This window comes from Myxocyprinus asiaticus, chromosome 22 (genome assembly GCF_019703515.2).
Source record: "Myxocyprinus asiaticus isolate MX2 ecotype Aquarium Trade chromosome 22, UBuf_Myxa_2, whole genome shotgun sequence".
Taxonomy (NCBI): domain Eukaryota; kingdom Metazoa; phylum Chordata; class Actinopteri; order Cypriniformes; family Catostomidae; genus Myxocyprinus; species Myxocyprinus asiaticus.
In genome coordinates this window covers 12,579,984-12,603,938 of record NC_059365.1, presented here as the reverse complement: position 1 = coordinate 12,603,938, position 23,955 = coordinate 12,579,984, and the positions used below count along the sequence as shown (strand labels likewise).

General features: G+C 39.5%; 1 protein-coding gene across 1 annotated transcript in view; it reads left to right on the top strand.

Annotated features, from left to right (window-relative positions):
• The window catches only part of LOC127413108 (slit homolog 3 protein-like), a 210,496-nt gene that overhangs the window by 127,262 nt on the left and 59,279 nt on the right, over nt 1-23,955 (top strand). Inside the window, exons 6-12 of the mRNA XM_051649976.1 lie at nt 1,237-1,308; nt 12,350-12,421; nt 14,416-14,579; nt 16,836-16,980; nt 19,070-19,141; nt 20,948-21,019; nt 23,413-23,484. Of these exons, the coding sequence (XP_051505936.1) occupies nt 1,237-1,308; nt 12,350-12,421; nt 14,416-14,579; nt 16,836-16,980; nt 19,070-19,141; nt 20,948-21,019; nt 23,413-23,484 (669 nt within the window). The remainder of the gene's footprint in view (nt 1-1,236; nt 1,309-12,349; nt 12,422-14,415; nt 14,580-16,835; nt 16,981-19,069; nt 19,142-20,947; nt 21,020-23,412; nt 23,485-23,955) is intronic.

Genomic DNA, 23,955 nt, shown 5'->3' with positions numbered 1-23,955 from the left:
ATGAACAATTGTATTTTTATTAACAAACATTAACAAAGATTAATTAACGCTGTTAAAAATATATTGTTCATTGTTAGTTCGTGATACCAATGTTAACGAGTGGAATCTTATTGTAAAGTGTTACCAATTACTAAAAACATTTGAAAAGATGACATTGGCTGTGTTTATCATATTGCTTGTTGTTAGGTACCATAATACAAACTCAGTCATGGCTTAATGCTTTAATATTCATTGAATCTATTTACTGTTTTATTCTCAAGAGGAGTGGTTTCTTAAAAGTCTCGGTATATCTTATATGAAAAAAAACGCGAACATCATAAAAAACCGCGATTAAGTTACACAGTGATTGATATTGCATCTGCAATGGGTGGCTCCCATTTAGCCTCTTATGAAGACAGATGCATGACTTTTAAAAAGAAGGAATGGAGAGATATAAGAAAGGGACAGCAGTGATGCTCAGTTCTTCTTTATTACCTGTCTCTGAAGATGCGAAGGCACCGTGTCTGTCGCGGGACAGATGTCACCGGCGCCCTGTGTGCTTAACAAATGACTTAAGAAAAGCATTCAGATTCCTTGTTCTTTATTCAAGCCTCTTTCAAATCTAAAGAACACAGAGAATGGGAGGGGTAACTAGAGAAAAGAAGGTGTGGATACCAAAGTATGCAAATCAGAGTACAAGTAAAAAGATGGAAAAAGGAAGAAGTGCCCCTCACGTCTGCTCGCCCAGTTCTGTGACCCGGCTGATTTACGAACCCCCATACTTTAATGAAATTGTTTCTGTGACAGAGCTGGTAAAAGCTTGTAATGGATTGGGTGCTCTAATGTAATGAAATTACTCCCTTTCTGAGTTTAAAAAATGGAGAGGGGGGTGTACTGGGGGGAGGTTAGAAAATGCAATTAATATTTAGAGAGAACTGACAGACGGGGTGGGCTGTGCACTATAGCCAGCCTCCTTCTGTCTCTTTCTCTCTTACCTCTCTTTGCCCCCACATTTAGCAGTGTGGAGAGAGAGAGCTTGTGAAAAGGAGGAAAGATAGAAGGAGAGAGAGAGGTTATAGCCACACAGGCCACTTTTAGCCAGCTGGTCCTTTATACTGACTGCGGAGAGGAGAGTAGATATGAGATGTCTACCTCCCCTCCGCAGCCCCCACCACTCCCCCAACCCATCCACCCCTCCCCTCAGCCCCCACCCGTTCGTCTGCAGACCTGCTGCTTACTCCTGTCTCTCATCTGCAGGCAACTGGACAGCAACCACATCAGCTGCATCGAAGATGGAGCCTTCCGAGCCCTGCGCGATCTGGAGATACTGTAAGTCCCCCTCCCGTCTCCTCTGCGGGGTCTTCTCCTCACCTCTCCGTCTCTCTTTACTCCAATACTGTCTCTTTCTCTAACTCTGTCTCTGTGTGAGTGTTTCTTGATTTTTCATGAAGGACAAACTGGACCTGTGGCGCATAGCCTGTCCGGTCCCCGCTGCCTGTGTGTGTGTGAGCATGCATGTATCTGTGCGACAGCGAAACTTGCTCGTCTGTCATTCTGTGCTGTATTTTTGCCGCTACAGAAACTGTCTTGACTTTTCCACATTTAGTGCTCCTCACTGTTAAAAGTATCTGTCTAAAATGTCTTCAACCAATTTAGGATGTGTGTAGATTCATGTTTCCTACTTCAAACCTGGTGTTAGAGCCACTTTGGCACACAGATATCTCCTCTATCTCCTGCTGTTAAGTCTTTTGCTCTGCGCTCTCCTTTAACGCTAACATCTATAAGCTTACCAGTAGCTTCTCTCTGAGCTTAGAGTGTATAGAGATTCAACAACAGGTTTAGTTAAAGTTCAAAGCAAATGCTTTGATAGCATAGAAGAGATTTAATGTGTTTGTGAGTGTTTTTTTTTTTTTTTTTTCGTTGGGTGTCCTATAGATTGTCCCAGTCTAAACCTTAAAGGGTGTGAAAGTACAAGGTGGGGGGAGGGGGGCTAGCGCCGCATCTCCATCAAGCCAATTGGCAGAGCGCTAAGTGCCAAACTCATTCTCCAAATGAGCACCGCTCTCTGGGGACTCAGAGCCAAGCCACCCCCTCCATTAATTCTTGGCTCTGGAGGACACGGGAACACAGCGTTACATCATCGTTAGGCAGAAGAAGTTTCCGCCAGTGTTAGCAGGGTATGTGAGAGGTGAATGGACAGATTGAAGAACTACAAATTGGATTAGTGTAAAAGAAAGAAAAAAGAGAAGGAAAGATACACCTTTTATTTTGTGTCCTGTGTCCTCTCCTACACTGTGTCTCATGGCCAGAGCATAAAATGACATTATAAATCAGAATCCCGGACACGGAAAAATCTGAGTAAGTCGGGAATCAATTCTCATTAATAGTACAGAACGTCCCCAGATTCCACCAAAGACCTTTGGGAGAGCCAAGGAGAGCAGCAGAACATGAATACACATCACTTTCCTGCTGATTGAGCCTTCTCTCCACCATACTGGAGAGGCTACAACACACAGGTCTGCAAAAGAGACTGTATCATCGCCAAATAACCCACTGCACAGTAATTAAGCTCAACCGTATGGCTCACATACAGCGTGAAAGGGGTTATCAGATTTAACATATGGCTAACTGAATGTATGACATGTCTTGTTAACTGATGGTGAAATTAAGGTATGGATTGTGCTTTAGGTCCAGCCTGTTAGCGATTTCACCAATATTAATGCTTCGGTGAGTCTCAATGTGAGTGTAATGATTTCCACATCTGTCTTACAGCATGAGGGATATTGCAGCCTGGGTTAACCTTTATTTTACGACTGATTTATCAGCCCAACCTCAATCTGAATGGCAGCACAGCATATGGAGATCCATCTCATGTACCACCAAAAATATGATTACAGTCAATTATGTCATAATGGTGAAAGGGATGTCATAATATAAAGGGAAAACAGTACAGTTTTATGCGTTTATTTATGCATTCATGAATTTTTGGTGTGTCATTTACACATTGAAACACATGACTTGTTCCTCAATTAAAATAAATAAATAAATAAATAAATAAAGCAAAAATCTTTACAATGAAATTGAATGGGGTCAGTCCGTAAACATTAAAATACACACTGTTTCCAAGGTATAGCCACAAGACGAAAACATTATCCATCCTGACATGATTTTAGAGTTATAAAATTGCGGGGCCTGGGTAGCTCAGCAAGTAAAGATGCTGACTACCACACCTGGAGTTGGAAGTTCAAATCCAGGGCATGCTGAGTGACTCCAGTCAGGCTTCCTAGCAACCAAACCCGGTTGCTAGGGTGGGTAGAGTCACGTTGGGTTAACCTCCTCGTGGTCGCTATAATGTGGTTCTCGCTCTCGGTGGGGCACGTGGTGAGTTGTGCGTGGATGCCGCGGAAAATAGCGTGAAGCCTCCACGCGCGCTAGGTCTCCGCAGTAACGCGCTCAACAAGCCACATGATAAGATGCGTGGACTGATGGTCTTAGACACGGAGGCAACTGAGATTCATCCTCCGAGACCTGGATTGAGGCAAGTCACTTCACCACCACGAGGACCTAGAGTGCATTGGGAATTGGGCATGCCAAATTGGGGAGAAAAAGGGAGAAAAAAAAAAGAGTTATAAAATTGCTTATTAAACTTATTGGTGTCAAGTTATAGCCAATATAACTTCGTTGTCATGATGCCAAAACACGATAAACCCTGTAATCTGCTAAAAGCCTTATCGGCAGTAAATATCTGATTTTATCACACTAAAATCATGTTAGCATGTATAATGTTTATGTATTGTGGCTATACTTTTGAAACTTTTGGACTGGCCCCATTCACTTCCATTGTAATTGCATTACTATAACCACAAGTTTTGCTTTTTTTTTTTTTTTAAATAAGAGTTGTGAGTCAAATGTATTTTTTGTGGTAGTCATCATTATGCCACAAATGCTGTCAGTTGAGTTTAACATATTGAACCTGTTACATTCTTCTGAAAACAGTGTTTGATAGTAGAAAAATGTAAAATGTTGATTACCATAATGTGATACTTGAGTCATAACTGGAGATGAATGAGAAACAAAATTTGATGTTAAAATGTGTTTGTTTTAAAAGCCTTATGCAATCCAAAACACAGACGAGTTGTAATTAAAGGGTTGCATTTAATGCATTGGGGAGTGTGGTTTGGTAAGCATAACTCCAAAGACCAACTGATTCCTTTAATCACAATGATCGTTAAAGGCCTATTAAAATAGATGGTGCACTGCGGCATTATTGAGAGATTTGAGTATTCTTTCCCATCATGCACATTTGGGTATATTTCAGTGATCCCTGTAAACAACAACTATCAAAATACCAAAGCAGAGACCTTTTTAAACAATTCCATCAGTTTTGGAAATGGTGATCAGAATGAAGACCAGACCGAGCGATTCCTAGCTAACTCTCCTCCACTACTAAATGACTGCCAGTGATTTAACGCCTGCCAAACTACACAGAATTGATGATCAGCCCTTTCTGCTGATGAATTGTAATTTATATTTAACATAACTGTGCTAATGACTGAAATAATGACTTCAAAGCTATCTCGGACATTTTCTCACATAGGACGTGACTTGCATCCCAATGAGCCGAAGGAAGTGCGGTAGGCAGCACACTGGTGAGCTCTTCATCTGCAGAGCACTTAAATCTACCTAATAGGGAGAACCCTCTTTGATTATTTGCCATTTTCCATTTAATACTTGGGACAAGTGAAAAGAGAAGGTACCACTGAGCGTTTGCTCTCATTTCTTTATTCTGATCGCTTTATAAAAGATACACATAATCAGGCCCTTTTGACAGCGCACACTTTCCGGAACAGTGCATTGTAAGGTGTCCACCTTATATATTTTTTAATTATTTTCATGAAATTCAAGTTGGTGTTTTAATAACCGTGAACTCTTGGTAGTGCATACTTTCCGAATATAATATATACATGAGATTTAATGTATTGTAAGAATAACTGAATATATTTAAGGTATATCTCAAAGTCAATTTTAATGCACACACCACCATTAAATATACAGAATATTTTTTATTTGGTCAAATGAGATTCTTTGTTTGTGTGTATAGAAGAGGAACTTCTTACTTTTAAACTGTTCATGAAAAAGGAGAGCAAAAAGCTTACTGTATATGTTCAAACTACAGTCTGATGGCCAAATATTGTATACATAAATACTCCTATGGCCAAAGAGAGCATAAAGACTGTCCAACTGGTCATGTATTTGAGCAAATATATTTTGCAGCAGTAGAATGAGCACATTCTCATCTGATATATGTTGTTACGTGTTAAAAGTCTTTAATAAACACACAATGAGAGTGCAAGAGTCTTTTGCAAATTGCCAGAAAAAAACAAATATGTATGCATTTTATGATTCTTCCTGGCTTTTTTGTGGAATCTTTGAAAAATATTTAAAATTATCCTTCTGGGTTATTTTCCAAAATGTGGTGTAAATGTTTTAAGGGAATTTTTAGTATTGTGAGAAACAGCGTTTTGGAAACTCCCCATACCCTGCTCTGCCCTGTCTGTACACACATTTAAACACACACACATAGAACTCTCTCAAGCTCTGGAGCTTCTACATATTTTATAACCACTTTTGTACAGAAAATTCTGGCTCTGAATCAAATGTCAAATCATGTGAATATTTTTGCCCCGATGTGTCATTTTTTATGAGCAGGAAAGTGCAGAGACATTGCCGTGCCATCTCCTGAAGGTGACTTTTCTCCCCATCATGCCTTGATAAGAAGGCCTAAATATTCACATTACCTCCATTCTCCCTTCCTGCCAAACACTGTCATTTGTCAGTGTGTGTGCAGCAAGTTTTTCTCGACAGCTTGGCACAGGCAGCTCTGATCGAACTAAAGCAAGTTTACCGTTATAGCTCGGGCTTGCGCCCCAATGGGGACGACTTTGTGGTTAACCAGGCCTTGTCGATATGCAAAACTGCATACTTTAGTCTCACCAAATGCATTCTTCTTCTTTTGATTTCCCCAGATGTACTCCTAACCATGAGTGCCATTTAATGAGGTTTTCATACTTTTATTTAGACTCTTTTGTATGTAGCTCAGAAGCGTACCATGAAATACCAACAGGAGGGCCTTAATGGCAAACCTTCTATACATTTGCAGTGTGTTGTCAGACTCAATGTTGATTGTGTAAAAAGCATGAAGAGGCAGGAGTATTAATCCTGGTTAGAACATGCTAGACTGTCAGACTCAAGAACATGGAAACATGCTGATTGGGAAAGGACATCCCATTGCTGTGGTTGCATTCATGTTGAAGTGGGCATTTGATCGGAACCTAAAAGTATTATGAATGAAATATTGTGAATTTCAAATGGAAGGTCAAAAAATATAATTTCTGCTTCTCTATGCTTTTGGTTTGGCTGTTTTCTACCTTCAGAATGTCATTTACTCTGAGCAAAGCCTTTTGAATGTTCCTCTTGGCAATGATAAAACTGAGCTTTGCTCTTTTTCGGCCCCTGCCACCCCTTATCCTAATCATTTCTAACCCCTGTGCTCCCGTAAAAAACATTAGCTCTTTTCAGGTTTAACAAATGTCCTCTAGAATGATAGCTATGTGTCGGCGGTCCCACTGTGGGAACCAGGGAGAACACATTCCCTTGAATCAGATATTCCATGCATCTTTAATTTCTAACACGGCTTGGCCTCCCTCTGGACAAATCAGTCTAACTGCTGCAAGGCCTGATTGAAAGGTTGTCTTTAGTAAATAGACAGGTCTTTATGTGACAGACAACAGGCAGGCAGAGGGAGAAAGGGCAAGCTGATGGCTAAATGAGGGGATGGATTAGGGGAGTGGATGGGGAGAGCTGTCATTAGCTCGCAAACAGCACTTTCAAGCACAGGAAATTGCCTTGCCACCAGACATGGCCCCATTGCGTTATCTTCGTGTGGTCTACGCCAAAGCTTAGGAAGGAGATGGGGGGGGGGGGGCTGGCGGGTTGGAAATCGTCTGTTTCGGCAGTCGGGACCCCTGCGCACAATTAATCATTCGCTCCTCAATGGCCAGAGAGAGGAGGTAGGGCGACAGAAAAGCTTAGATTCAATCTGTCCTCATTTGCGCCATAATGGCCTCATCAATGGCAAGGGAAGCGTGTCTGTATTTGGTGTAGTACCTGTTTAGTTTGCCTCTCCTTTCCTCCCATCCTCACTCTGCATCCTCCTGGCACTCTCGGCGGAGGTTTATACAGCCACTAAGCTTCTCTCCACTGGGTGAAAACCTATTTTTTTCACTCTTAAATGCCAAGCGCTAGTGTTGTTCTTTTTTTCTTTCTTTCTAATAAGACTACACTTTGACGCAAACCACATGGACGGGATTATGTGCGGCAGATCATGTTATTTCTCTGTTTATCCTCGCTGGGTTTATTTGAATTAGCGGAATAGCATCTGATTGCGGCTTTGCGCTGTAGCTGAACTCTTCTCGCTAAGCAAAACAAAGGCAAACATTTCCATCCCGCTTGCATGAATTCCATCACACTGCAACAAGTGGAGGAGTCTGAGCATTCATAATTAAATCAAGCCCCATCTGGAGGCACTTTGCTAATTTATTTTGACTCAAGGGCCTGACGCAGGGCTGCCCTGTAAACTTACAGTTGCTCAGTAGGGCACTTGCATCGCAAACTCACCACTGTGCTTCAAGAGTGGAAATACTTTCCCATAGAACCATGGCAACATCTACAAGTGTCCTCACATCAGAAAGACAGCAAGGAAACAGTGGTAGAACACATCAGTGTTGGGGAGTAACTAACTAAACTATACCTAACTATATTTTTTCAGTTAAACGACAGTAATTCAGCTATTTTCACATCACTATAGCATTTCCAGTAACAAGCTACTTTTTCCCAACGAGAAACAGTGCATCATCACAAAAACGCTATATTTTTGTCACATTGTTTTGCTCATCCAGCGATACAGCTGAGCGAGGCAATAATCAAATGTGCTCACCTAAACTGTCCTCGCTTATAGATTATGTAGAGTTGAGAAGTCTCTGACAGTTCAAAGTAAACCATAAACGATTCACATTTTCACATTTAAGTAGAACTGGAAATAGGAATGCCAGCTGTCTTGTATATGCCTATTGTTCCGTATGCTGAATGGATGCACACATGGGACTAGGAATGTGCATGGTTACTGTTTTTAGCATTCGGTTAACCGCAAGGTTTCATGAGCGGTTAATCGGTTTTTCGTCGGGATGCGGTAATAAAGCAAATAAAGTGCACTGTGAGAGAAAAAGGAAACAGTCTTACTGTTTATCAAGTGCTGAAACTTTGCTTGGTGAAAAACACGGTGTAATAGTCCTCTATGCAACCTGAACTTCTTCAGAATGCAGCACAACGAATGAAACACAATGCAGGTGTTTCGAAATGCTTTGATAAAAAAGAAAGTTATTTTTAATTTTACTTGTGTCAGGGGTGTAGATTGCGGAGGGTTGGGGGGGTAACCCCCTTAATATTCAAAACAAGCAATTACAACCTCCTATTATTTAAACCATGATCAATGGAAACATGGCTAAATGCTTCAACCTGCAACTCCCCCAACGTTCAAGCCAAATCTACACCCTTGCTTGGTGTGTATAAATGCGGCGATCCTGCACGAGCGCTGAAAGAAAAACAGTTTGGTTCAACGCAACAGTTAAAGACGTACATCCAGCATGTGTTGACAGTATATAGAAAAAACAGCACTATACTTGAAAAACTGAACCAAACCCAGCCAGAAAACCAGGCGGTTAGTCGGAACTTGTCGAGTTCAAATCGGGTTAAAGACGTCTATTACACGTGTAGAATAACCAAATAGTGATTTTGGTGTTTGAATAGGGGCGCATCGAAAGGTTAACTAAATGTCAACTATCCGTGCACATTCCTACATGGGACCCCCGCACACCCATACACACACGTACACAATTACATTAATGATATTTGCATTATTGGTATTTCCTACCAAAGTGATTTAGTATAAAGTTCAGTACCCAAAGGTTTTATCACGAAAAGCACTGCTCTTCCTTGACTTGTCATCTCAAATAACAGTGTCTGTGCCCCCCAGTTTCTCACTTGTATTAGTGTATGACACTAAGTCAGATGCCGGGAGCACTTTAAGCATTTCTCTCCTGCCCCCTGCATCCACCAAAACATCTTATTTCAAAATGCTCTGGCTCTAAAAACGCAGCCATCTTTTTGGAGTGAAGAATCCAGACCCTATCCAAGTTCCCCTAATGAGGGCCTGAAGAAAGCCCAAGAGCAATAGAGACCCCACTTTCGAGCTTTTTGCGACTGTGGGAAAGCTTTCTTGACATGGTCTGGAAAAGAAAAAGGAACTGAAAGAAAACGTGTCCCTTTGCTATCTGAAGGCTAAGTGTTATGAGCAATTAAGAACTGTGCAATTCTATTGACTCCTGCATCAATAGAGCTTTAAATAAAATCATAAAGTTACACAGTCAAGCTTTACAGCATGGAAGTTGTCAGGATCCAGCAGTGATTTAATTTAGTTTTAGCTTGGATGCTCTTTTCTCGGGAGACGCCATGGTTGTGGTCCTCCCCCTGCGCTGGTTGAATTTTCTTAAAACATTTTTGATTTATGGTCAGTTACAAGGCGACACAGGCTGAATAACTTAATATCGCCTGCAATGAAGACAAAGGAATTAAAATGACACAATGTGATCTTCAATTATCAGGAGTGGCTTTAACCAGGGCTGGTCATGCTGTGCTGTTATTTACTGAGATCCCACGTCACAGCAGTGGGCGGCCTTCTGCAGTTCAGGGGCCTGGATAAATGGGAAAATTTACAGTCTTGGGCTAACTTTACGTAAAATGGTATCTCTCTGGTGGGCTCATGTTAAAGACCCTTGGTCCAATGTTTTACTTTCCCTCCAATAGCAAGGCTTACAGGGATATTTCACCCAAAAATGAAAGGTCTGTCATCAATTTCTCCCTCTCATATTATTCTAAACCCGTATGACTTATTTGTTTTCCCCATGGAACACAAAAGGAGATCTATTCTGTTTTCCCATACATTGAAAGTGAATTGTGACTACACTGTTCTACTAAAGAAAGAAAGTCAAGTTTGAAACAACATAAGAGTGAGTAAATGATGACAGACCTTTCATTTGTGGGTGAACTACCTCTTAAAGTCAGGCCAGAGAACAGCCCGTATTAACAGGTGTGGTCTATCCACCTGACACTGAAGGTCATCGCTCTCAGCAGGGAACACGTCAGTTTAAAGCCGACTTAACATGACTGCAGCGTGCAGTCCAGTTCCTGCTTGTTCAAATTACGATTGCATGAATGAATCTATATGAGATTATTTTTACTCAGGGCATCTAATCCTGGAAACCGGATGTCTAAAATATGAATGAGCAGCAGCGCACTACCATGGCAAACACAAGCTGTTCAGTGCACTGTGTGCATCCTCTTTCCTTTTAACAAAATATTTCACCCCAAAATGGATGTTCATGTTGTTCTAAACCCATGTGAATTTTTTTTTTTTTTTTTTTTTTTTCACAGAACACAAAAGGAGATTTTCAGCTGAATGCTTCTGTTATTTACATTTATGCATTTGGCAGACGATTTATCCAAAGCAACTTACAATGCACTTATTACAGGGACAATCCCCCCGGAGCAAACTGGAGTTAAGTGTCTTGCGCAAGGACACTGGCTGTGGGAATTGAACCAGCAACCTTCGGATTACTAGTTATGTGCTTTAGCCCACTACGCCACCACCACTCTAAGGTGTTATGTTATGTTCCATGGAAGAAACGAAGTCATTTGGGTTTGGAAAAATGTTTTGCATGTTTGGGTGAACTATCCCTTTAACTGTCCTTACTACTTTTCCTTTTTCTCAGTCTGGTGATCATTTTCATTCTGTTCTTTGCCTACATCATCACATAACTTTGGAGGATGCTCCCACAGGAGAGCATGGGATTACAGATAGGAGTGAGTCCTTCCTGGCCAGATTGCATTTCATAATGGTGATGGTTTGGTATTACAGGCTTTTACCAGGGCGTTCCTCCCTTTAGGCTTGCCTAGAGCTTCATCTAGCCTATTTACATCTCCATAGTGCATAGAACAGCAAGGAAACCTCTGAGCCACAGTGGCCTTGACAAGAGGATCACTTTCTAGTGTGGATTTGGTCAACGGCTCACAAGGGTGATTCCTTCACCCTGTGTGTAATTTTCTGTGTGTGTATGTGTAGAATAACAATAATTTTCCATTCCATTTAGTGCGTTTTCTTCTTTCCCGCACTCATAATAAAGTGTTCCACCAGAGATCTAAGCCAAAGTCAATATTCAGATATTATTAAAGTTCCACAAGAATGTTATATTTTAGAGGGATTAGTTTTTCACTGATTTGTGCAATTTTATTGCACCCTTCAAGAAATGGACTTTGGCTGGGGAAGTTTCCATTGTTGGAATTATGAATTTGATCACAGACATGGTCAACTGTGTGGTCATAACTGTTTTCCTCGTTTGTTTACCTGAATGTTTAGATTTAATTCGCTGTCCTTAATTGAAAAGAAAGACCAATATTTGGCAGAATAGCGTGTCAGCAAGGACTGCAATCAGCACAAATGTTTCCACAACTTTTGTTTAAATGTGTATGCACTGTAAAACTGAAAGAGCCTTTAGGAGGAATCATTCCAAAACAGTCATTAAAACTTTCATTAGGAGGAACACCCCGAACCTAAGCTGTAAACTGAGCTGGCATAGTCTGCAAGATTCAGCAGTTTCTCCTCACCAGGCAGGAACCATCAAAGTCCTAAATAGAGAAATTCCAGACCCGCTTTATTTTTCCAGGAGATGGAGATGTGTACGTGTGTGAAACAGGGTGGGATGGATTGATTGCAAGATTAGGCCAGCTAAGTGGCACTAATCAGAAGCCGTGGCCAGTTTGACAGGAAACAGAGAGGTTTGCCGTCCATAATTACAAATGTGCACATCATTGATGATATCATATTTTAAAACCTATTACACACTTCTTTGAACACAAACCACTAATTTCTTCTGGGGTTATTCGAAAAAAAATCTATGTTAAAGTGGTGGTTCACCCAAAAATTCTGTCATCATTTATTCACTGTCATGCTGTTCCAAATCTTCATGACTTTTTGTCTTCCATAGAACAAAAAAGGAGATGTAAGGCTGTGTGTTAGTCTCAGTCACCGTTCAATTTAATTGCATCTTTTTCATTTTTTTTTTTCATACAATGAATGTGAACGGCTAACATTCTGCCTTCTGAGGACAGAATTTGTATTTTAGGGTGAACTAACACTTTATCGAGGTAAATTATGTTTTTTCAATATATATATATATATTATCTCTTTTTTCCCTAGCACTCTCAACAACAACAACATCACCCTTATCCCACTGTCAAGCTTCAACCACATGCCCAAGCTGCGGACACTGTGAGTACTAAGAACCTTCTTGTCTACTGCATGGTATTACAGTACTACATCATACTGCATAAGGGGATTGTCAAAAAAGGTTTGCCAACAATTTTTTCCATAGAGGTTAGACATTTACACATCAATATTCAGTGACATTAACACTAAACCTTAAGTCTTATTGTGGGGATTTCGTGCTTTATGGTAGCCCCTTTCCAGGCTCCATGTTGACGGCATGCCAGTTTTCAAAGTGGCGGTCTGTTTGCGCAGCAAACATTGTCTTGAATGAAGCCAGCGAGATGGCTCTATTACACATAGCGTATGTCGCTGTGCTCCTTTTGCAATGTCGGACCAAAACCACAATTGATACAAATAATTGCACAGCCCCCAAACCTCGCCTGAATCTCTCCAATCTGTGGCTGACCTATGATATTAACACGAACTAAGAGATGCTTTTGTTATTATTTGAGTGTGGTCATTCTTCTCAGAACTTTTCGTCTAGCAGAGGCATAAATAAAGAAATATGTCAGCAGTAAAGACTAGTTATGCTTGATTTTAGGGTCTGAATTGTGAAAGGCCAAAAACAGCTTAAATCTTTGTCTGAAACACAAGGGTTTGAGGTTATTGTGACCCTGGTGTAGATGTTTGAAGCTTCCTCCTCCAAACTGTCAGTTGTCTTTCCATCTATTGCTCCTTTTGTTTGTCATGGCCACCGAGTGTTCTCCCTGGAGTCATCTGTAGCACAAGCTCCACAGCCAAGCAGTCTGGCCTCCCTCCCATCAGTCAGCCCATCAGACAGTCCAGCCCCCTCATGCGGGATTGAATTTGCTGATGCGCGGATGGCGGGGTGCGTTGCTCCCTGGGCAGTATTGAATTATCCACAGTGAGGCTCTCGTTGCTACCCACTTCCTTTGGATTGAATTTTCTGTCTGTAATATCTCTGATATATCTGTATTGAATTTGTTGCAACTTATTAAATCAAATGTTTAGAGATGTCGGTAATCCATTTAGTGTAGGAGGATGGTGGTTGGCTCCAGGTTTCTGATGAAATTGTCCATTTTAACTCACCTTTCCTATCCCCTCCCCCATTTATCCTGGCTTACTATCTTTGTGCATTCAATTAGATCAAATGATATCACCCCATGGTGCTTGCTATTCAATAACTTCCATAAATGAAAAGCACAAGAAGACTCCCACAGCTAGACAAGTAGTCATTTTCTGTGCATCACGGTCGATAGGTACTGTATGCGGAGCTGCCCCATTGTGCCCATCCACACCTGAGACAGCCGAGACTCTTTTCCGCATGTCATCCATCTCTGTAATCCCACTCAGCTGTAATTAATCCGCAAAGACAGGGGGCCAGATACTGGATCTTTAATGGGAAAGGCTCAATTAAAACTGCCACCCCATGTTGCAATTGTCAATGTGTGTTTTTTATCACCCTAACAAGATTTGGACTGTCATTTCATTTACAGACATCAGTGACCGTGTAGCTGTGCCTTTTGATTTGTTTACACCACTCTATCTTTGAGTGGTGTCTCTTCTACCCTTTGTGTAATGGCCCTTGAGAGATTTATATTATGATGTAAAAGGTGTTATTGAGAATTGTGCCATATTACTGAAGACCTTGATGAAATGAGGGTTTAATCTCAGGGTAATTGTGAGCGGTTTACGGATGCTACAATTATCTGTACAATAGAATGTTGTACACACATATTGTCACTTTAATTCAGATGTGTTATTCACAGTCTACTAAAGCTTTATAGAGATTCTCCGTATGAATATTAGCATGATCTCAGCAGCTATTTCCTTCATCCTTTGCATTTAAATGGTACATCACAGATGGAATATAACATCAGTGAAATATTTGTATTGTGGGTTTTTTTCTACAGAGAGTTCTATTTACATTTCTCAGTAATCACCCACTCCAACATGATCAGTACATATACAAACCGCCTCTGACCTTTATCAGAGACCATCTCACTATCTGTCCCTGCTTATTCTCTCTCCTCCAGTCGTCTGCACTCCAACAACCTGCACTGCGACTGCCACCTGTCCTGGCTCTCTGATTGGCTGCGGCAGAGGAGGGGGCTGGCTCCTTTCACACAGTGCATGGCCCCCGCCCATATGAGAGGTCTCAATGTCCCTGATGTTCAGAAGAGAGATTTTGTCTGCACAGGTATGGAACAGAATTGCCATTCAATGCCATTCTGTTTCACTGTATTGCTCTCTCATTTTCTCCAATGCTCTTTCTCCTCCACTTTCTTGATCGCTGCTTCTCTTTTTGTTTCTGTGATTGTCTTTGATTTCAGAACTAAATCCAAAGGAAAAAATAAGAAATTATAATTTGTATAAGTAGAATAAGGCCTGTTTTAGTACTATTGAGATTTTTTGGCATCGTGACATTATTTTCATGACAGTTAAGCATATTTTCCCCAAATTATTACTGGAATGGGAGAATATCAAATTTTCATTACTGCAATACATTAATTAAAATCAAACTGTCTGGATGCAATGAGCCTCATTCATAAAACACCAGCAAAACAAGTTTTTGTGTAAATTGTTCATAAAGCCAATCTTACGTAAATAGTTATATAAAAACTAGCAATTAATTATGCCCCTGGACCGTGAAAAGGGATAAGGGAGCTCACTGGACCACCTTAATGTTTTTATGATTCTCAGTCAGCATGGGGCAGTAAGCACAACTACAGCTGTTCAGGTAACAAACCACACTATCTCGTGAGAGCCACATGCGACATTCACACAGTGTTTAATGTGTTTATTTGAAGTCAACCAGAAACCCTACACCTTCCCCTAAACCTACTACTAACCTTAACACTACCACTAAATCTAACCCTATACCTAACCTTAGTAACAGCGAATGAGAGGGCTTTTTCAATTAATTCATATGGTAGTCAAGCGGCATGCTCGCAAGGTGAATTTTGGGATTGACAGCGGTGCAGAGAAAGCTTTGATAGCATTCAAGAGCATCAAAAGTTGGGAAATGCTAAAATGCTATGTGTAGTTCTGATTTCAAAAAGATTTCAAATGATGATTGCATGCATTCGTTGTGGCAATAATGTGGCTGGGTAAGCAAAAGTATAATAATAAATCAACACAGTTTATATACTTCTGACATTCGGAAATTAAGCTGGCATCTTTCAACTGTAATTGCGATATTATTGCTCGTGTACTGAAAACAATGATAGACAATACACACTCACTTTACATATTACAAACACACCCCCAAAGCGGCAGCTCTCGAGTGTTGTGAACGCCATTGAGTCGATTTTTTCCGCATCAGTGGGCATGTACTGTTAGCGTCAGCAGACAGCGTTCTTGCATTCAAACACAGCTGGACAGAGCTCAGTTATGAATGCAGGGGTATCGAGATGTGTTTTTCTACATTTTAATGATTTTGATTAATTGGGATTAATTAAATTAATTTGTTGGCATATCATGTAATTAATTCGATAAAAATTTTAATCGATTGACAACCCTAATATTATTATAATTATTAACATATTATTAATATATTATATTGTATATATTAATATATTAATAATATATAGTTAACTATGAAGTACATATAAATGTCCATATAAATAATTGTCATGACAATAATGTTACATTGCAAAAAATATTAATAGTCTTTAAAAAAAGTTTTATTTTCATTATGCAAAACGTAATTTTTTTTTTCTTCTTTGCCGTGAAATATAACCTGAACATTTCTTGACAGTTTTTGTGAGACTTATCCATCTACTGTGCCTCTATATTCTCAGATGTACTAATAATTAATGTGCCAATATTGGCTTTTTAATACAAGTAAACACTGAGGGCCTTTTTACTGTATTGTTTTATAAACCCATTGTAACCTGTTTCTTAATGGACCTTTAAGTTTCAATGGTGAAAAAGTTCACATTCAGCCCCTCTGCCTCTCCCTCTGATTAATCAACTGATGAATATACTGCAACATAAATACTAAACATGCTGCAGGAGAAAGCATTTCTTAATTAAGCTCCAAAGGAAGACAATAAAACAACAAGAAGTCTGTTCTTGCTGATTATGTACTTATTAAAATCTATTTTCACCAGTCTTGAGTCATGCTGTTATTAGGACTTGAGTTAATTTTCATAGTCATGATTTAATACAATATTTATTAGGACTATTAAAAATAATTATATTCAGTTCTGAATTGCCTAAAAATTGTGTCAAATCGATTTTAATGTTATCCACATTCTCTATTTCTTTTCTTCCCAGCTTTTTTTAGCTGTCTACCTGTCCCAGCCTGGCCAAGCTGACAAGTCCCCAAACCCCTCTAAAACCAAATAACAACAGACCAGCCTGACCAGGCTGGGGGACCAGCTAATACCAGCAAACCAGCCTAAGCTTTTTTATCCAGCAAGGTTGTCAATTTACCTTCTCTTTTTTTAAGGTCCTGCTCAGATGGAGCCCAGGTCATGCGCCCCTCAGGCGTCCATCTGTCCCGCCACTTGCACCTGCAACAACAACATTGTAGACTGCAGAAGAAAAGGCCTGACTGAGATTCCTGCCAACCTGCCTGAAGGAATTGTGGAAATGTATGGTTTCACTCCTCAAAATCACTCCCTTAACCCCCCTCCCCCTCAAACCCCCCCCCCCCCAACTTTTTTTTTTTTTTTTTTGTAAAATCTGCTTATGTGATAAGTACTTACTGCTGGTTTCCTTTGTGTAGTGATCTGCCTTTTTCTCCTGTCATATAACAAAGGCCATTAGCAGCGCAGTGAAGCAGCCTCATTAGCGACCGCGTTAGCGCTGTGCCGCAGTTGCAGATAGATCTAACTGAGTGCCGCTAGTCTACTCGTCTGTCTGCAGGATTTAGGCAATTAGACAGCCAGTCAAGGGATGAGAATGAGTCCAATCTAAAAATCCAGGACAGCAGTGTGTTCTAAGATCAGTCAGTTACAGATTTGAGCTTGCTCAACTTATGTGTTCTGTGATTTGATATGAAATGTGTATACTGACAATGCTACATAGTCTCATAGGAATACATCACTCTAGCAAAATTAGCATTTTAACCACATTTAAAAGGATTCCATAAAGACTTGGTTAACTTGGGATTTAGTCAGCTATGGATTTTTATTTGATTTGGTTTAATTTTTTAAGTTAAAATCTCAGCTTGCACTATGAAAAATCTTTTCCCATGTAACCTAAAAATGCTTCATGTGGTAAAATCGAAATGATCAAATGATGTGACTAAATCAACCTGACTACATAGGTTACACAAACAAAAGTAATTTTTAAGGGTCAGTGCAGGCAGAAAAAGCTCCTTACGGTAACAGTTGCACAGTTTCACTTTTTACAGTGTGTAACCTTTTATTTACATGTGGGGTACAGTTTACATTATATAAGCATGTTAAATTTGAGTATTGAGAGTAAAAAACAAACATAATAATATAATTCATACTGTAGGCATTAAAATGTCTGACCATATAGTTGTTCTAGATAGTTCCGTATTCTGTGTTCTTCGCACACATTATAAACAATACTTTACAGTATTCTCTGAAACAAGGTTAAAAACATCCACTGAGACACGTTTAAGCAGTGAATGGAAAAACATAGCTAGAATGACATTTCATTGTGAGATTGGGCTGAGACATTGTGTTTAATGATCATATAGCAGTGAAATAACTCCCACGCACACATGCATACTGTTACAAAGAAAACACTTGAGTTTGTGTATGTGCTTTGCACGTATTGTCTGATTCAATGTTCTCTTGCTTTGGAGAGCGTCCATATCGTCTTGGTCAGGGTATTTGGTATCCAGATTGATTCCAAGATCCTTGTTTGCGCTAAAGGACAGGTAGTAATTGCCCAGATATGTGCTGTTCCTCGCCATTGTTGTTATTTCAATAGTGTATGACCTTTGCATAATAAATGGATATGCAGGCTAGGACACATTAGCCCAACCGAGTCCATGGCCAAAAACAAATTGGGCTAATGAAATGATGTATAACCTGGAGCATGCAGTAGGATTGTGCTTATTTCTTAGGCAGAGTGCGGTCTGATCCCAGAGCCTAAACACAAATTGAACACTCAATGTATAGACAAGTCATAAACTACTGGACTGTCAGAGTATGCACACAGCCTGGCCGTATCTCAGACAGGAACATTCACTTTAAGGGTGCAGGTCTACTCTTAGCACAAAGATGAGTATTTTTGGTTGTTAGAATGGACATACACAGAAAAAGACATCGAAATGTCAGCAGCCTTATCACATCACTATACTCTCCTCTCCATCAATAGCTGGTGTGTGGTGAGCGTACTGGCACACTATGGCTGCCGTCACATCATCCAGGTGGATGCTACACACTGGTGGTGGTTGAGGAGAGTCCCCCTATACTATCTAAAGTGCTTTGAGTGCCTTGAAAAGCGCTACAAAAATATAAGGAATTATTATTTAAATGCTTTTAGAATCTAAGATATGAGTTTGCCAGCTGATCTGTGTTGTGAGTGGTATAAATCTGAAATGCTCCATGAGCATTTGCAAAACACCTACAGTAATATGAATTCTGCACTCTGCTATATTTGTTTTGTAATGTTATGTACATGAAAATGTAATGTACAATTACTAGTGTAATGGAAAAGTCAGCATTGTGTAACAAAACATATCCATCTATTCCTCTGCAGTCGTCTGGAGCAGAACATGATCAAGAGTATCCCAGCAGGAGCATTCTCCACCTACAAGAAACTGAAAAGAATGTAAGCATGAATTTCTGCACACAACAACACAAGCTGATACTTTTACCATTTTAGATAGTAAAAGTAATATTAACCAATATAAAACAATATTAGAAATATCTTTTTCGGTACACAAATGGAGAAATTTGGAAAAAGGTTTCTGCTCAGTGGCAGTGGATGGTGACCACCTCTTCAAGCTTTAAAATTCAGAAGTCTAATAAATTATACAATGTGATTAATGCCTTGTTCTGAAGACATACGAAAAGGTTTGGTGAAAAAACAAGCCAAAATCTAACTGATTATTTAGTGAGTAAATCTTGACTGACCATTGCTCTCCTTGCGCGTTCATGAGAGTGCACGAGAGCAGCAGTAACGCTGCCTTCGCTTGCGAGATGGGCCATTCAAGTGAAACTCGCTTGTTTGGTACAATCAGACCACCACAGAGATATTTACTCCATAAACACAACACAGCTGCACACAAACCAGAGAACTGAACTTGTCTGAAGAGTTTGAAGTCTACAAGGAGATGCATTTCTGTGACCAGCCTTATTTGTATGAACTGGAGTACTCAGAAATCAAACAGAGAGAGATGGAGGTGGCTGATGCAGCCACACTCACATTGTGTCTCACACCGAGACTTATGTGTTTTATGTTTATATAGAGTTTTCGTCTTAACCAGCCGCGACGAGCGATTGGACATTCTGTCGATCGCTCTTTTCAGAGTTTTGTCACACATACACCAGTTCGGAATGGAGAAGACGTGACAGACATTTCCACTCCCTCTGGCTTTCTCTCAGATTCTTCCATTTCACTTTTGGTAAGCAAAACATCCAAAACCTCCAAAACACTGTGTTCTCCTGTACTCTCTGTCTGACTGTGGCTTCTGAATGTGTATGTGCAGCTCTTTAATCTATCTCAGTTTGATTTCCAAGTACTCCAGTTCATACAAATAGAAATGCATCTATTCTTTGACTTCAAACTCTTCAGACATGTTTTGTAAGTTCGGTTCTCTGGTTTGTGTGCAGCTATATTGTGTTTTTTGTTGTTAATATCTCTGTGGTGGTCCGATTGTACCAAGAAGCGAGTTTTTGCTTGAACTCCCATCTCTCAAGCGAGGCCGCGTAACTACAGCTCTTGTGCGCTCTAATGAACGCGTGCACAGTAGAGCAACAGCCAGTCAAGATTTTCACTAAATAATCAATTAGATTTTGGTTTGTTTCTCACCAAAACTTACATGCCTTCAGAACTAGGCATGAGTCACATTGAAACATTTATTAGATGTCTGAATTATAATACTGCATCCTTTTAAAGCTTAAAGAGGTGGTCACCATCCACTGCCATTGTATGACATCACTGAGCAGTTTTTTTTATTTTTTTATTTTTTTTATTTATTTTTTTACTTTCTCCCTTTGTGTACCGAAAAAAAAAAGACAGTAATATTGGTTTAGAAAAACATGGTGAGTAAACAATAAATAAAAAAATTTTGGGGGTATCCATTTAAGGTATATGTACCTTGTTTTAAGGATGTTTGGATATTTTTTGCAGTAATCTTCTGCTGTGCACCCTTTAGTAAATCATTTCAAAGGTAACCCACTTAATCAAAACTCCACTCCATTTAACCCAAAACTGGCAAACACTTAAATCTAGCTTCCATTCTATGACCGAGAACCTTAAAGTTTAGATGCTAATGGTTGCCATCTCAGTATTGAGTTTTTTAGGTATTTATAGGGTATTGACATCCTGTCAGAAAAATGTACAAACTATCTCTTTGTTGGTCTAACAGTCTGCTGTAATATCTCTTTTTGTATGTGTTTAATGTTATTGCAGAGATCTGAGCAAGAATCAGATTTCCGAAATTGCAGAAGATGCATTTAGTGGCCTGCGCTCCCTCACTTCACTGTAAGTGTTCAATCTGTTACACATGTACACAAACACAACCCTGCTGAAAAGACCTGTTTAGACCAGCATGAATTTCCATCCTGATCAAGGTTGGTTTATGCTGGTTTGGTGCTGGTCTAGCTGGTGGACCACCATAGCCACGCTGTTTACCAGCAAAGTGCAAAACTTACCTGCTAAGGATGGTCAACCAGCCTAATTTGTCTTGTTAGTTAAGCTAGTTAAGAAGCCTGGAAGCACAGCCTACACTTCAAAAATGGTTTTCTCTATCAGTATCTTTGTCTTGTTTTCCAGTACAAATTTGTACACATCCTTTAAACAAGATACATTTGCTTGAGGTGACTTAGGCTAAGAAAAATACTAAATTCAAGACATATTTTCTAAAAAACATGTCTTATTATCTTATTCAATTAATCTTTTCGAATATATGTATCTTGTTTAAAATATGCTAAGATATTTTTACTAGAAAACAAGCATTGTTTTACTGATTAAGAAAATTATTTTGCAGTGTTGCAGGTGACGAGTTATGCTGGTCATTTCAGCATGGAAACATTTCAAAAATTAAAAAGAGATATCAAAATTCATACACCTGAGATACTAATACATTTATCATTTTTATGCGATGCCAACGATAATGGACATTCATAAATGTAGACAGTCAGGTGACTGGACAGGTGTCAAATAAATCAGCTGACAGGAGGCTGACAGAATGGAGACGAGACGCCCACTGTCTGCCTACGTGTCCCTTTGAGTGTGAATACAAGGGAGGACTTTCATTTAAAACACCTCAACAAGCCAGAAAGAGACAGAAGACTCAGCGTGCACATATTAATTTGGTCAGATCTTTCTTGCTGCGGCCGGCCCACACATCTGTACACGAGACAGAGCTCACCCCACCGCCAGCTCATTTACACACACTGCGTGATTAAAGACACACTGAGGAGAGAAAGATGCGCTGCAGTCTTGCAGGGAATATAAATAAAGCTGAAAAGATGCACAAGACGAAAAAAATAGAGTTTTAAAGGGACAGTTCACCCAAAAATGAAAATTCTCTCGTCATTTACTCACCCTCAAGCCATCCTAGATGTGTATGACTTTCTTTCTTCTGCTGAACACAAATTATTTTTAGAAGAATATCTCAGCTCTGTTGGTCCTTTCAATGCAAGTGAATAGTGGCCAGAAATGTAAAGGTCCAAACAACCGATAAAAGCAGCATAAAAGTAATCCACATGACTCCAGTGCTTAAATTCATATCTTCAAAAGCAATATGATAGGTGTGGGTGACAAACAGATCAATATTTAAGTCCTTTTTTACTATGAATCTCCACTTTCACTTTGAGATATGAAAGTGAAACTAAACAAGCGTCACATGTGACTTTCAGATGTGAGAGTGAAAACGAAAGTGAAGATTTATAGTAAAATAGGACTTAAATATTGATCTGTTTCTCACCCACACCTATCATATTGCTTTTGAAGATATGTATTTAACCACTGGAGTCTTATGGATTACATTTATGCTGCTTTAATCTGCTTTTTGGACCTTCAGATTTCTGGCCACCATTCACTTGCATTGAAAGAACCAACAGAGCTGAGATATTTTTCTTAAAATCTTAGTTTGTGTTCTGCTGAAGAAAGAAAGTCATACACATCTGAGATGACATAGGAGTGAATAAATGATGAGAGAATTTTCATTTTTGGGTGAACTATCCCTTTAAGATGCTAAATGAGTTCTAGCATATTGAGACATCGTGGTTTGATTTACTGTACTCTATTAAAAGAATAGTTCACCCGAAAATGAAAATGCTGTCATTATTTACTCACTCTTGTATCGTTCCATACCAAAATGTTGTTATTCTTTCCGTGGAGCACAAAAATGAGACATTTTTGAAAGATATTTGAGTTGCTCTTTTCCATACAACAATAGTTCTGATTGTCAAGCTCCAAAATAAGCATACTAAAAATATCATAAAAGTAGTCCATACAAGTCATGTGCATCCCAAAGCTTGTTTCTAGGCCACATTCACATCCACAATTAAAAAATCCTGTTAAATATTGTCCGGGAATTACATATGCAAGAACCAAAGCCGTTTTGAATCTAGACGTTAAAGCAGGCTTGGTGTAAGTATTGGCAGAGGGGAAGATATTTACTGAATAACAACTTCAAATTTCCATCTGTTCTGAATCCATCGTATGACTTCAGGAGGCCTGAAATATAGCACATGAGTCATTTTTATAACATTTATGGTGCTTTTTGTTTTTCTTTTTGGATCTTGACAGACATGGTCACTATTAACTCTGGCAGTATGGAATGAGCTGTGTTAATACATAGTAAATAACAGAAACAGAATCATTTTTGTATGAATTAATCCTTTAACATTTTATCTTTGTGTTTGCAGGGTTCTGTATGGAAACAAGATTGCTGAGATCCCAAAAGGACTGTTTGATGGCCTGGTCTCTCTGCAACTGCTGTGAGTACCACATGTGTGACACTAACCTGCTATGTCAAGAAGATAAAACCCTCTGTGTGTGAATATACAGGTGCATCTCAATAAATTAGAATGTCGTGGAAAAGTTCATTTATTTCAGTAATTCAACTCAAATTGTGAAACTCGTGTATTAAATAAATTCAGTGCACACAGACTGAAGTAGTTTAAGTCTTTGGTTCTTTTAATTGTGATGATTTTGGCTCACATTTAACAAAAACCCACCAATTCACTATCTCAAAAAATTAGAATACATCATAAGGCCAATAAAAAAAACATTTTTAGTGAATTGTTGGCCTTCTGGAAAGTATGTTCATTTACTGTATATGTACTCAATACTTGGTAGGGGCTCCTTTTGCTTTAATTACTGCCTCAATTCGGCGTGGCATGGAGGTGATCAGTTTGTGGCACTGCTGAGGTGGTATGGAAGCCCAGGTTTCTTTGACAGTGGCCTTC